Source organism: Micromys minutus, assembly GCF_963924665.1.
Source record: "Micromys minutus genome assembly, chromosome: 25".
In the NCBI taxonomy this organism is placed as follows: domain Eukaryota; kingdom Metazoa; phylum Chordata; class Mammalia; order Rodentia; family Muridae; genus Micromys; species Micromys minutus.
The window spans coordinates 631,509-644,579 of NC_137960.1; the positions used below are offsets into that span (position 1 = coordinate 631,509).

General features: G+C 38.2%; 1 protein-coding gene across 1 annotated transcript; it reads right to left on the reverse strand.

Moving 5' to 3' along the window:
* Positions 1-5,395: 5,395 nt before the first annotated feature.
* On the reverse strand, positions 5,396-6,349 carry OR5V1 (olfactory receptor family 5 subfamily V member 1; the record flags this gene model as incomplete). Its single annotated transcript, XM_080937933.1, has 1 exon — positions 5,396-6,349. One exon carries the CDS (start codon positions 6,347-6,349, stop codon positions 5,396-5,398), a length of 954 nt encoding a protein of 317 aa, XP_080794059.1.
* Between the last annotated feature and the right edge of the window lie 6,722 nt (positions 6,350-13,071).

Consider the following 13,071-nt stretch of genomic DNA (forward strand, 5'->3'; position numbering starts at 1 on the left):
AACTGGGATGCAGGGATGGTTTAATATACGGAAACCCATTAATATAATCCACCATATAAACAAACTCAAAGAAAAAAATCACATGGTCTTCTCACTAGATGCTGAGAAAGCATTTGACAAAACCCAACACCCCTTCATGTTAAAAGTCCTGGAAAGAACAGGTATCCAAGGCCCATACCTAAATATATTAAAAGCAATATACAGCAAACCAACAGCCAACATCAAACTTAACAGTGGGAAACTTGAAGCAATCCCACTAAAATCAGGGACACGACAAGGCTGCCCACTCTTCCCCTACCTATTCAACATAGTACTGGCAGTCCTGGCTGGAGCAATTAGACAGCAAAAGGAAATTGAAGGGATACAAATTGGAAAGGAAGAAGTAAAAACATCACTATTTGCAGATGACATGATAGTGTACTTAAGCAACCTCACAAATTCCACCAGAGAACTCCTACAGCTGATAAACAAGTTCAGCATGGTGGCTGGATATAAAATAAACTCAAACAAATCAATAGCCTTCCACTATTCAAAGGACAAACGTGTGGAGAAAGAAATTAGAGAAAAGATACCCTTCACAATAGTCACAAAAATATGAAATACCTTGGTGTGACACTAACTAAGCAAGTGAAGGACATGTATGACTAGAACTTAAAACCTCTAAAGAAGGAAATCGAAGAAGATCTCAGAAAATGGAAAGATCTCCCATGCTCATGGATTGGAAGGATAAACATTGTAAAAATGGCCATCTTACCAAAAACAATCTACAGATTCAATGCAATCCCCATCAAAATACCAACCCAATTTTTTATTGAGTTGGAAAGAGCAATGTGTAATTTCATCTGGAATAAGATAAACCTAGAATAACAAAATTCATCCTCAACAACAAGGAAACATCTGCAGGAATCACTATCCCTGACCTCAAGCTATATTAAAAGGCAATTGTGCTAAAAGCTGCATGGTACTGATACAGATATAGGCATGTGGATCAATGGAATAGAATAGAAGATCCAGAAATGAGCCCTCACATATAGTTTCACCTGATTTTTGACAAAGGATCTGTAAACATTCAATGGAAAAAGAACAGCCTCTTCAACAAATAGTGTTGGTCCATCTGGCACTCTGCATGTAGAAGAATGAAAATAGACCCTTTCTTATCTCCTTGTACAAATCTCAAGGCAAGTGGATCAAAGATCTCCACATTAAACCAGGTATGCTGAAACTATTAGATGAGAAAGTAGGGAAAACCTTAGAACACATAGGCACAGGAGAAATTTTCCAGAACAGAACACCAATGGCTCATGCTCTAAGGTCAAAGATTGACAAATGGGACTTAATGAGATTGCAAAGTTTCTGTAAGGCTAAGGACACAGTCAAGGAAACAAAATGTTAGCCAACAGAGTGGGAAAAGATCTTTATCAACCCCACATCAGATAGAGACCTAATATCCAAGATATACAAAGAACTCAAGAAGCTAGACACCAGATAACCAAACAACCCTATGAAAAATGGGGTACAGAGCTAAACAAAAAGTTCTCAATTGAGGAATATTGAATAGCTGAGAAGCATCTAAGGAAGTGCTCAGCATCATTAGCCATCAGAGAAATGCAAATCAAAACAACCTTGAGATTCTACCTCACACCAGTCAGATTTGCCAAGATCAAAAATTCAGATGACAGCAGATGCTGGTGAAGAAGCGAAGAAAGAGTAACACTTCTCCACTGTTGGTGGGGTTATAAACTGGTACAACCACTCTGGAAATCAGTCTGGAGATTCCTCAGAAAATTGGACATAGTACTACCTGAAGACCCAGTTATTCCATTTCTGGGCATTTACCCCAGAGACGCTCCAACATACAACAAAGTCACATGTACCACAATGTTCATAGCAGCTCTATTTATAATAGCCAGAAGCTGGAAAGAACCCAGATGTCCGTTAGTAGATGAATGGATACAAAAATTGTGGTACATTTACACAATGGAGTACTACTCAGCTATCTGAAACAATGACTTTATGAAATTCTTAAGTAAATGGATGCATCTAGAAAATATCATCCTGAGTGAAATAACCCAATCACAAAAGAACAGACATAATATGCAGTCACTGTTAATTGGATACTAACCCCAGAAAGCTCTTAAAACCCCAGAAACAACTCACAGACTGTGTGAAATTCAAGAAAAGAAAAAACCATTATGTTTACTCCTTACACACCAAGAAAACTTTGACTAATTCCAGGTTACATCCTGTTTTACAAGTACTTTATGCTCATTGTAACTAGTAAGGTCTTAATGTACACTATCAAACTATAAAAATAAAAATTATTAGTGTTTCTATCAGAGAATTTGTTTTATCAATAAGAACATTTTACAAATTTCAAAATAGAAAAAAATTTTCTGACATTAACCGTTATGAAAATGCTAATTTCATGCCTAGTGAAAAAAATTATCAGTATTTTAGTGATGTTTGTAAAACATGCTTTTCATATTTTCAACTAATATTCATCAAGCAATTTCTTATTAAAATTTTTATTAGATATTCTCTGTATTTACATTTCAAAATTACACCCTTTTCCCCCACTCTTTTCTCTACTCCCCCTCAACTTGCTTCCATGAAGATGCTCCCTCTCCCAATTACCCTCTCCACCTCAGTGCCCTGACTGGTTGATGATGTTGTTCTTCCCATGGGATTGCAAACCTTTTAGCTCCTTCAGTCCTTTCTCTAGCTCTTTCATTGTGGTCCCTGTGTTTAGTCTGATGTTTAGCTGCAAGCATCCTCATCTGTATCTGTATGACTCTGGGAAAGCCTTTGAGAAGACATCCATGTCTGCTTTCTGCCAGTAAACACGTCTTGGCATCAGCAATAGTGCTTAGGTTTGGTGGCTGCATAGGGGGTGGTTTTCCAGGTGAGGCAGTCTCTGTAGATCCCTGCTACTCTATTTGACCTTGTTTTTCCTCCCATGAATGTATAAAACAATTTCTTAGTTCTTAATGATTCAATAAGAATTCCTACATTTATATCAGTATTGTTTATTAAGATCTTTTATAATGGAACTGTTATTAGGTCTATTCTGATAGTCAAAACTGCAATGAGAACTCTGCCAATATTTAGAGTCAGGAAGTTAATTGTTTCTGAAAATAAGCAGGCATTCTACTACTCAGAGCATGTTACAAAAGGATGTAAAACCATTAACCAAAGGTTATAAAAAGTGGACTAATATTTATTATAGGTGCTAGGGCGGAAGATAAAATATTGACTGAGTTCATCTCTACAAATATTCTCTTAGCTGTGGTTTTGAGCTCCATCAACCTGTGGAACTATGACAGGTGATAAAATGTTTAGCCAGATAATGACTTCTAATGGATATGCATGTAAACATTCACTGTTGTAAACTTCTTATTAAATTTATGATTTGAATTTGTGTGAACTGGTAATGAACTTTTTAACACGTGATCATGTATTCTGAGAGATGTATAAGTGCTGAGGACAAAGAAATCAGAACTGAGCTGAGGAGAACTGTTTAGGCAGAACACGTTTTAGATTTGAAGAATGCAGAGTGGAGTAACTTAGAGACTATAGGTAACATAAAAAACTAAAAGAGCAATGTGCAGAATACAGGGGAAAAGAGTAACAAAGAAGATGCAGAGAGCAGAGAGAGCAGGCAGCCTTCTCTTTATCATGGGATGTAACAATTATTTTCTTAATATCAAGGCAGACTTAATCTTATTAAAGGAACAAAACTTCTGTCTTACAAACCTGGGTTTAATTAATTTAGCATTGAAAGGGTAGATGGTTTTCTTTCTCCTCTATGCAATAAAGACTGAAGGTCATTTTTCATCCAGAATGAGTGAGTTCTTTCTGCACTGGTGCTTGGTCTTTTGCATATACTCCAAATGCATATGTAAGTATGGATGTGTGTGTGTGTGTGTGTGTGTGTGTGTGTTTAAGTAATAATTGTGAGAATGTATACAAGCTGAACCCAACTGGTTCGAATGGAAATGTATAAATATGCAAGCCTGACTCTGTATATAAATTTATGTAAGTTTATGCACATTTGCTTAGATAAAAGTTCTTCTCTTCTCCTGGTTCACTAGAAATTTATTGCTGCAAACTTTCCCTATCAAACAATCAAGAGTCATCTGGACAAAAGGGAAAAGGCTCTAACAGTTAATCCTTTAATCTCCTGTTGTTTTAGGATGAAGTGCTAAGTGCCAGAGGCTGCAGTTTCTGGCCTCAGAGGAACAAAGGCAGGTCAGCTACAGTAGCAAAGTAACTTAGATAAGTAAACTGTTTTTTATTATATAGCAACCCTAAATATCTTGTAAGACAAAGTCTTACCCCCATATTTTGTAAGATAAAGTCTTACCCTCTGATGGACACTCTTTCCTCTCCAATGCCTCAAGAAGACCCTGCTGGGGCTGGCCCCCAGGCAATAGTGGCCATTAAAATCTTAGGCCCAAGAAAGGTAGTCTGAGCCTTTAATCCCAGGAGACTGAGGCAAGTAGATCTCTGAGTTCAATGCCAACCTGGAACAAATCAAGTTCCAGATTCAAGCATGGTGGTACATAACTTTAATCCAGGCTCCTCTTCTTCTGGAGTCCTGCATAAAGGCATTGGAAGAAGGAAGATTTACTCTCCCTTGCCTGCTTGCAGTTACTTGCCAGCACATCTGTTGGAATTTACCTCTTCGGGATTCCAGTTTACACAGCAGACCAGGTGAAACAGCTAGCCTCATGGAATTAGTAACTACTAGGCTTTTAGACTTTCCATTCATGGCTGCCCATTGTTGGGTTAGTTGGACTACAGATTATAAGTCATTACAATAAATTACCTTAATAATATAGAGATAATCCCTAAGTTCTGTGACTATAGAGAATGCTGACTAATACATACCCATAGCACCGTAAATGGAAACCCCTTTCCTAACCTTTTCTGCTCTACATCTCATAACTCCTCCCTGAGTCCATGTGGCAGGGAGCAACTGAATACTCAGGTATAGTCTTGTGGCATATGCATCCCTCTAGAGCAGGTGCAAACAGTAAACAATACCAGATGGGATGATATTTTGCAAGGGAGTGCAGTTGAATGTTCCAAGATGGCAGTTGCTTGGCTCAGAGGACAGTCTTTTATGGCAAGTAATAAGCCATGAAATCTATCAAGCAAATATGGCATGAGAGAGGAACCACCTTTAGATGAAGACTCCAAAGTGAGAAGACAAAAAGAACAGAAACTAAAATAAGTAACTCCATTAGAGACTTACAAAAGCTCAGAAATGTACACCTGGGGTTCAGTATGCCAACTCTTCCTTCTGTTTCCAAATATTGCAAGAAGATTTTAAGTCAAATAAAACTAGCAACAACTGAGTGGTGAAAAGATTGTTGTCTGCAGGCAAGCGCGGTTACATATCAGAAGAGAAAACTGGTGGTTGCCACTTTCTCCCTATGGCCTTCACTGCCTCTTTGATGTCTTTATTCCTTAGTGTATAAATTACAGGATTCAGCATGGGTGTGACAACACTATACAGCACTGAGATCAGTCTGTCTTTCTCTAGCGAGTAAGATGAGATGGGCCTTACATATGTGAAGATGGCACTGCCATAATAGAGAATAACAATGAGTAGGTGGGAGGCACAGGTGGAAAAGGCTTTGTACCTCCCCTGAGAGGAGCGGATCCTCAGGATGGTGGAGATGATGTAAAGGTAGGAAAGGATGATGCACAGAAAAGGAGTCCAACCTATGAGAATCCCAATGGACAGCAAAGCCAGTTCATTGGGGGCAGTATCACCGCAAGACAAGATCAGCAAAGGAGGTATGTCACAAAAGAAATAATTGATCTGATTATTTCCACAGAAGGGCAGGTGGAAGGTCAGGACTGTGTGCACTACTGAGTTGAGAAACCCACCTGTCCAACATGAGGCTGCTAACCAGCTGCACAGGCCCTTGTTCATAATAAATGAATACCTTAAGGGCTTGCAGATAGCAATGTATCGGTCATATGCCATTGCTGCAAGGAGGAGACACTCTGAGCCAACAAAAAAAATGAATGCAAAGAGCTGTGTCACACAGCCTCCATAGAAAATGGTTTTTTTCTCTGACAGAAGATGCACCATCATCTGGGGGACATTAGTAGTAGTGTAGCAGATGTCAATAAGAGCAAGATTTCCTAGGAAATAATACATGGGTGTGTGTAGGTGGGAATCAGCCACAGTCACCACGATGATAAAAACATTGCCTCCTAAAGTGCATACGTAGGTCAGAAAGAAGATGGTGAAGAGTAAAAACTGCAATTCATTCAGTTGGGAAAACCCCAAAATGATGAATTCAGACGGAGCTGTTTGATTCTTTTCTTCCATGATGTTAACTGGTATCCTTTTGTGAATTTCACAAACAGGTGCATTGATAATAGTCTGCAAAACAAGAAAGCAAGTGCTAGTACCAATAATGTCATCACCAACTACACTGGATACCAAACAACAAAAGAAGCACTCCTTTTCAGACACAACCCATACCTGCCACTCAAGATATGTGTGCATGCTCTCAGTGTTTCTCCCAGAAATCAAGACCCTGTGGAATACACAATACTACCATTTTAAGCTGGGAAAAATCAAAGCAGAGCTCTATCTTCTAAGGCTGATTTTTTGATAATGGCTAGGTCAAGCTCTTCTGAATTTTATTTGTGACATGAAGACATGTTCCATTGTAGATAGAATAGTTGATTGTACTTGATAGACTGGTTGGGCATTAGATCCCACTGTATAGCCATCTCTGCTTCTCTCTTCCATCTTTGGAGACAAACATTCAATGTATGTCTTCCTTTCTCTTGTTAAAATTAATGTGTTTTTAGAAAGATTCAAGTCCACATACCACATAGATATTTGCACATTGTCATAGTCAGGGTTTCTATTCCTGCACAAAACATCATGACCAAGAAGCAAGGTGGGGAGGAAAAGATTCATTCAGCTTACATTTCCACATGCTGGTCATTACCAAAGGAAGTCAGGACTAGAACTCAAGCAGGTCAGGAAGCAGGAGCTAATGCAGAGACCATGAAGAGATGTCACTTACTGGCTTGCTTCCCTGGCCTGCTTAGCCTGCCTTCTTATAGAAACCAGGTCTACCAGACCAGGGATGGCAACACCCACAATGGACTGAGCTCTCTACCCTTGATCACCAGTTGAGAAATTGCCTTACAGCTGAATCTTATGGAGGCATTCCCCCAACTGGGGCTTCTTTCTCGGTGATTAACTCCAGCCTGTGTCAAGTTGACACAAAACTAGCCAGTACACACATCCATATAGGTTTCTGTTACAATAACTACAAATGGAACCAGCCTAGGTATCCACCAAGAGATGCTTGAATTTTTTTCAAGAATGCGGTGAATAAACACAATGAAATTTTTATGATAATTAGTTAATGGTATTCCATGTAAAGACATTAATTATGACTTAGACATAAACCAAGAATCCTCATCTAAAAGCAAGTACAACAAATAGCTTCAGTCATTTAAAGGAAAGACATTTTATAAAGTAGCTACAGGACTATAGAGACAGTTCAAGTAAAGGAGCTTGCAGAAAAGGCTCATGGCTTGAGTTCAGTCTCCAGAACCTGGAAGGTCGAAGAAGTCAGCTCCTTCAAGTTGTCCTCTGACCTCCACATGCACATGTCACAAACATACATGTTAATAAACAAGTATTTAAATAGACAATAAAAACATATAGATTATCTTATCACATTGTTATCCATATTTCTGATTCTACTGACCATCAATTGTTTGCTATTAGAAGTTATTTAAAAGCATAGCAAACTTTTTCTGTTTCCCACTCTCATTAATGAATAACAACATTCTTTCATTTACTGGGTAAATTTCAATAGTGAACACGCTAAATTGGACACCATAATCTTGTCACTTGTACTTTTATAAATTTTTCAAGGACTCACGCCTGTTGTAGTTAGGTTTTTATTGCTGTGATAAACACCATGACCACAAAGAATTTAATGAGGAAAGAGCTTATTTTAGCTTATTTTGAAGCCCATCACTGAGGGCAACACAGAACTCTAGGCACCAACCTGAAGATAGAAAATTAAGGAGAAACCATGAAGAATTATTTCTTACTGGCCTCCTCCCCAGGACTTGTTCAGCTTGCTTTCTTATATAACACAGAACCTACCCAGAGGTGGCACCACCTACAGTGAGCTGGGTCTTACCACAACAGCCACTGATCCAAAAATAAAAATGTTCTATGAACTTTCCCAGAATCTGGTGGTAAAACTTTCCAAATTAAGGTTTCCTCTTTTCCTCTTCCCAAATGATTCTAACTTGTGTCAAGCTGGCAGTTTTGGTCAATTTTTAAGTAAGACAATACCAATCAGGAACATTCAAGTGCCATTGACTGATTCAAGATTCCCTTTCTGATGAAACGTCAAAAGTTCTATAGAAATTTTACTGATCATTTTGAAGAATTTTTTAAACACAGTATCTCATCTACTCTTGTTTGTTTGTTTTGTCTTTTGAGACAGGCCTCACCCTGTATCCCTGGCTGGACTCACTACTCACTCCGGAGACCAGGCTGGCTTTGCATGCAGAGATTTGCCTGCCTTTGGCTCCCAAGATCTAGGATTAAAGAACCTCACACTAGAGACCTGGGTTGGAAAGAAATGGAGGAGCTGGGTGACATCAGGGAATTCAATCTTTAAAATACAAAATTAGGAAGGAATAAAGGTTTAGGACAATAATTGACATAAATTAAATGCTTTTTAAATGAGCTATGGGATAAGTCTGATGGCATCTCATTTTCACAAATGCACAATACAAAAAAGGAGATATAAAATAGATATGACATGTTAGAAAAGTCACAGAGGTTAAATAATTTTTAAATGATACTGATTAAAACATAGAAATATTGAGAGATACATTTCAGCCCATTTGAAGCCACAATGAGTGTCCTGTGTTCCTAGTTTAACAAGTACTCTGTTGAGCTTCTCACTGAAACAAGGACAGCAAAAAACAGTCTACAGCTATGGTAGATCATGGTTCAGTTGTAGTTATGTGCAACTAGAGGCATCTGTGAGATACCCAGGTAAATATTAAGAGAAATAGTACTTGAACTTTAGAAGAAATGTATGTCCTCGAGAGATAAATTTTGATATATCAACATGCAAGTGAATGAAAGCAGACGAAGAAAGGAAGGTAGGAACATGGAGATGAACATTTTTAAGGACTTGATTAATTTGCTGCACTGATTAACTAAACAGAAATACTGACAAGGAAAAAACAATACACTGTCAGTCTGGGCATGTGGATGCTGAGTGTGCAGAAAACCCCTCCATGCTTCGTGCAGCATGCCTATAAGCTTGACATTATTTCACATTTAAAATGCATTTGTTGATGACCAGTCACCTAGGGGCTACTGTACATACTCATTGTGTATGACTTTAATATCTCTACAGATAAGAAAAAAAATGTTTTCTTCCAAACAGTAATGACATATGCATGCTTAAAACTGGATATATTTATTTGGGGTCGGTTTCTAAAAATCTTCAGTAATTTTTCATCTCCTTCGCTCTGACTTACCAATAAGGTCTTGCAACTTCGCCAAATGTTTCTCCTGCCACTCTTCTTTTGGATTGTGTTATCTTCAGCATGATGCTGGGCCTTGGGCTCTCTAAAGAACACTTTGCATATCTGCATGCCCAGACTGTCAGCATTTTGAAGTGTTGTTTGTTTTCATATTCACTCAACCCCCCTCCCTGAACTATTTACGAATGACATTCTGCCTCTCTCAATGTCTGCTTGCTAAGGACAAGTGTCTATTATGTAGTTACAGGACTCGGTTAACTCATGTAGTCTAGACCTGAAGCTAGTCAAGGATGCTCTGCTTATAAGACATGATCTGAATGTACCCCTGACAAAGGCTCATGCTACTTGGTGTGGGTGTGTAAGAGGTGGCAGAGTCTTTAGGAGGTGGAGGAATTGAGAGGAGAATCCTTGGTGGTATGATCTTTGGAAGGGATTCTGAAGCAGCTCTTGTAGGACTCCAGTTAGGTTTCCTGAGACTGAAGAATTAGAGAGGAGCTTCTCTGCTCTTCCTGGTCCTCTGTAGCATTCTTTCTCATCTCTATAATGTTTTTCTTCTTCACATTCTTCCATCACGATGCCCTCACTTATAGTGGCATCGTGCTATTGGGACTTTCAGCCTTCAAAACTGTAAACTAAATAAAACTTAAAAGTTACCTAGAAAAAAAATAGACTAAAGAAACCCAGGGAAGCTCTAAATCAGAGTTTAAGTATAAAGCCTGGTGCAAGAAAGTTGTTTGTAAATACAAGAAAAGCCCTATTTACCCACACAGATATTTTGCATAAGGAACTTTTCCTGCTGATGTCAGTCCCTTCATGGACAAGTTCTATGACATTAACCATCTAGAGCCTAGTGACAGAGAAAGCAATAGGATCACAGCTCCACCTCCCTCTTCAGTGTCTGCTTCACACTTAGCAAATCAAGGCACCTAGGTTTTGACACTTAAGCTCACACCCAAGTATGCTGTGCCCTGAGATCTTCTCTCCTTTGTTCCAGTCCCATCAGCAAGCTCCCACACGGTAAATCAGATAGAAAAAGTAATTGAAACCATGAATGTTTCTCTACTAGAGTTACTTGCCTTGAAAGTTTTCCCAGGCAGGCTCCTTAAATCTAGTATTTATAGATATACAACCTGTATGTGTCTTCTTAACCCTATTTCTGTCTGTCAATATTTGTTTGTCCAAACCTCAATTTAAATGCCACCATTAGCTTTAGTTACAAAATGATGTTTCTTTCATCCTGGAAATGCTGGGAACTTTTGTTTCAATATCAGCTATAAAACTTATGTATAATCTGTTTATTTTTCTGACTTTCATCACCAATTCTGGTGATAAATCTTTTAAAAATAAATACTCCGTCTTATATAGTTTTTAGTAAAGTAATGAACATATGTGTTAAAACCTTTTAGAACATCAGACACTACTAAAATTACCAAGAAAGAAAGAAAGAAAAAGAAAAAAAGAAAGAAAAAGAAAGAAAGAAAGAAAAAGAAAGAAAGAAAGAATAAGAAAGAAAGAAAGAAAGAAAGAAAGAAAGAAAGAAAGAAAGAAAGAAAGGAAGAAAGGAAGAAAAAGAAAGGAAGGAAGAAAAGGGAGATGAGAGGAAGAAAAGTTATTTTTTACATGGTGAGGATGTTGGGAAACTTGGGGGAAAGTTCCTAAAAAGGATATCACTATTTTTCTAGAAACCAAAGGGGTTAAAAAATCCACACTAAAACCAGAAATACAATATTTCCATTTTCAAATCAAGAACAAAATTCTGTAAGCACTTCCTAAATGAAGTAGGCTAACTCAGCACCAAAAAGCTTAAACACAAAAAAATCACCAATAAAAAACAAATGTTTACTCAAAGGTACTGGGAACGTAACCTTCTTATCTGCTCTTCAAAACTAGACAATGTAACACAAGGAGAAAGAAGACAGATTTTTTTTAAAGGAATCTTGCAGGGTAAAAACTTAAGAATGGATTTTAAGTACCTACAAGGAAAGTTTTCTAAAACGTTTAAGGGAAAAAATTTCTCTCTGTTGGGGACTTTTATTTCTAAGGCATCTAATGTCTCTCTTTAAAGAGTGTACTCAAGAGAACAGCCTTAGAAATGCAGAATGTCTGTATAGCCCAGGTCATCTTAACTATACCTTCTGCAGAACACTGAGCAAAAGGTCATTACCTGTCACTGAAAGCATGTAAATAACATGAAAAAATGTCACACGAGAGCCCAATAATAAATAAGAGATAGATGCAACAGTGACAATTCTTGTGAGAAACACAAAGTTTCCTCCTCACTGTTCTCTGTAATTCAGCCAGTAGTTCCTTTATTGAATAAGGAATCAACAGGCTAACAAAGACCCATTACATGAAAATTAACCAAGTTTTAAGAATCTACTCTCTCTTTAGTTTGCACAGTCACCCCACTCCTGCCCCTCACGTCCTGGGACAGAATGTTTGGATTTTTCACCTTGGCATCTTTCTCATCCTTATGCCTTCCCTTCCCAGCATCAAATGATCAAGACAGAAGTCTATCTCTAAAAGTCATGGAGTTTCAGCTATGCAAATACAAATTACTTACTTAGCTGTGATCAAAAATACTCAATAGAGATCACCATACAGACTCTAAGACCCACCATAAAGCTGCTTTTAAGAGGTGCAGAATAATATCCCTAGAGAACCTAAGAGTGCTAAGAGCAACCTTAGTCTCTGCAGGAAAGTTCATGGGACAATATTCTCCAGACATAGCAAGTCTCACGTCTTAGTTTGGATTTATTTTTCCTATTTTTATCCACAAGAGACAGCAGCTTTATGTAGAACTGAGCTGCCCAGAATTATTTCAGGTTTCCCTCTTCCCTACTGTGACTTCAAGGTCTCTTGACATTTCTTTCTGAAACTGGTACTGTAATGGTGCCCAAGTGTCTGTCCCTTGTCAGTACAGTATGAGAGAATGATAAAACCAGACCAGCACTGAGCGCTGAACCACCTCCCACACTTCCCTTTTTCTCTTCCCCAATTGCCACTCTGATGAAATTTTAGCATTCTCTGAGCTGCAAATTCCTTCTTGAAAATAAAGCTGTGGGTTTGTTTTATATTTAAATTGTGATTAAGGTATTCATTTACAAAAAAGACAGTATATAAAAATTTAACATAGTGCCTAGACCCTTTATGTCTCCCACTCTAATGCTGAGCTCAGTATTACAATTTTGTTCCCCTGAAATAGGCAGATAAAATTTCTCTTATTTTATCCACCCTTGTTTTAGACATTTGATCCCACTGGGCATGTAAACTGGGGGACCCTGGAGCAAGTGAAAATTTGTCTATCTCATGGGCTGCAAAGCTCAGTGATACCAAGCAGTAGTTACTGGTATGCAAAATGAGAGAAACTTGTAAAGAAAATGGAGCTCTGACACTAACATACTCAGGACCATCTGACCTCACACAGCATTCACTGTACAGTGAGAATAGGAGGCACAGTAGAGGCCACAGGTGACCCTTTCCAAGGTGACTACTTCC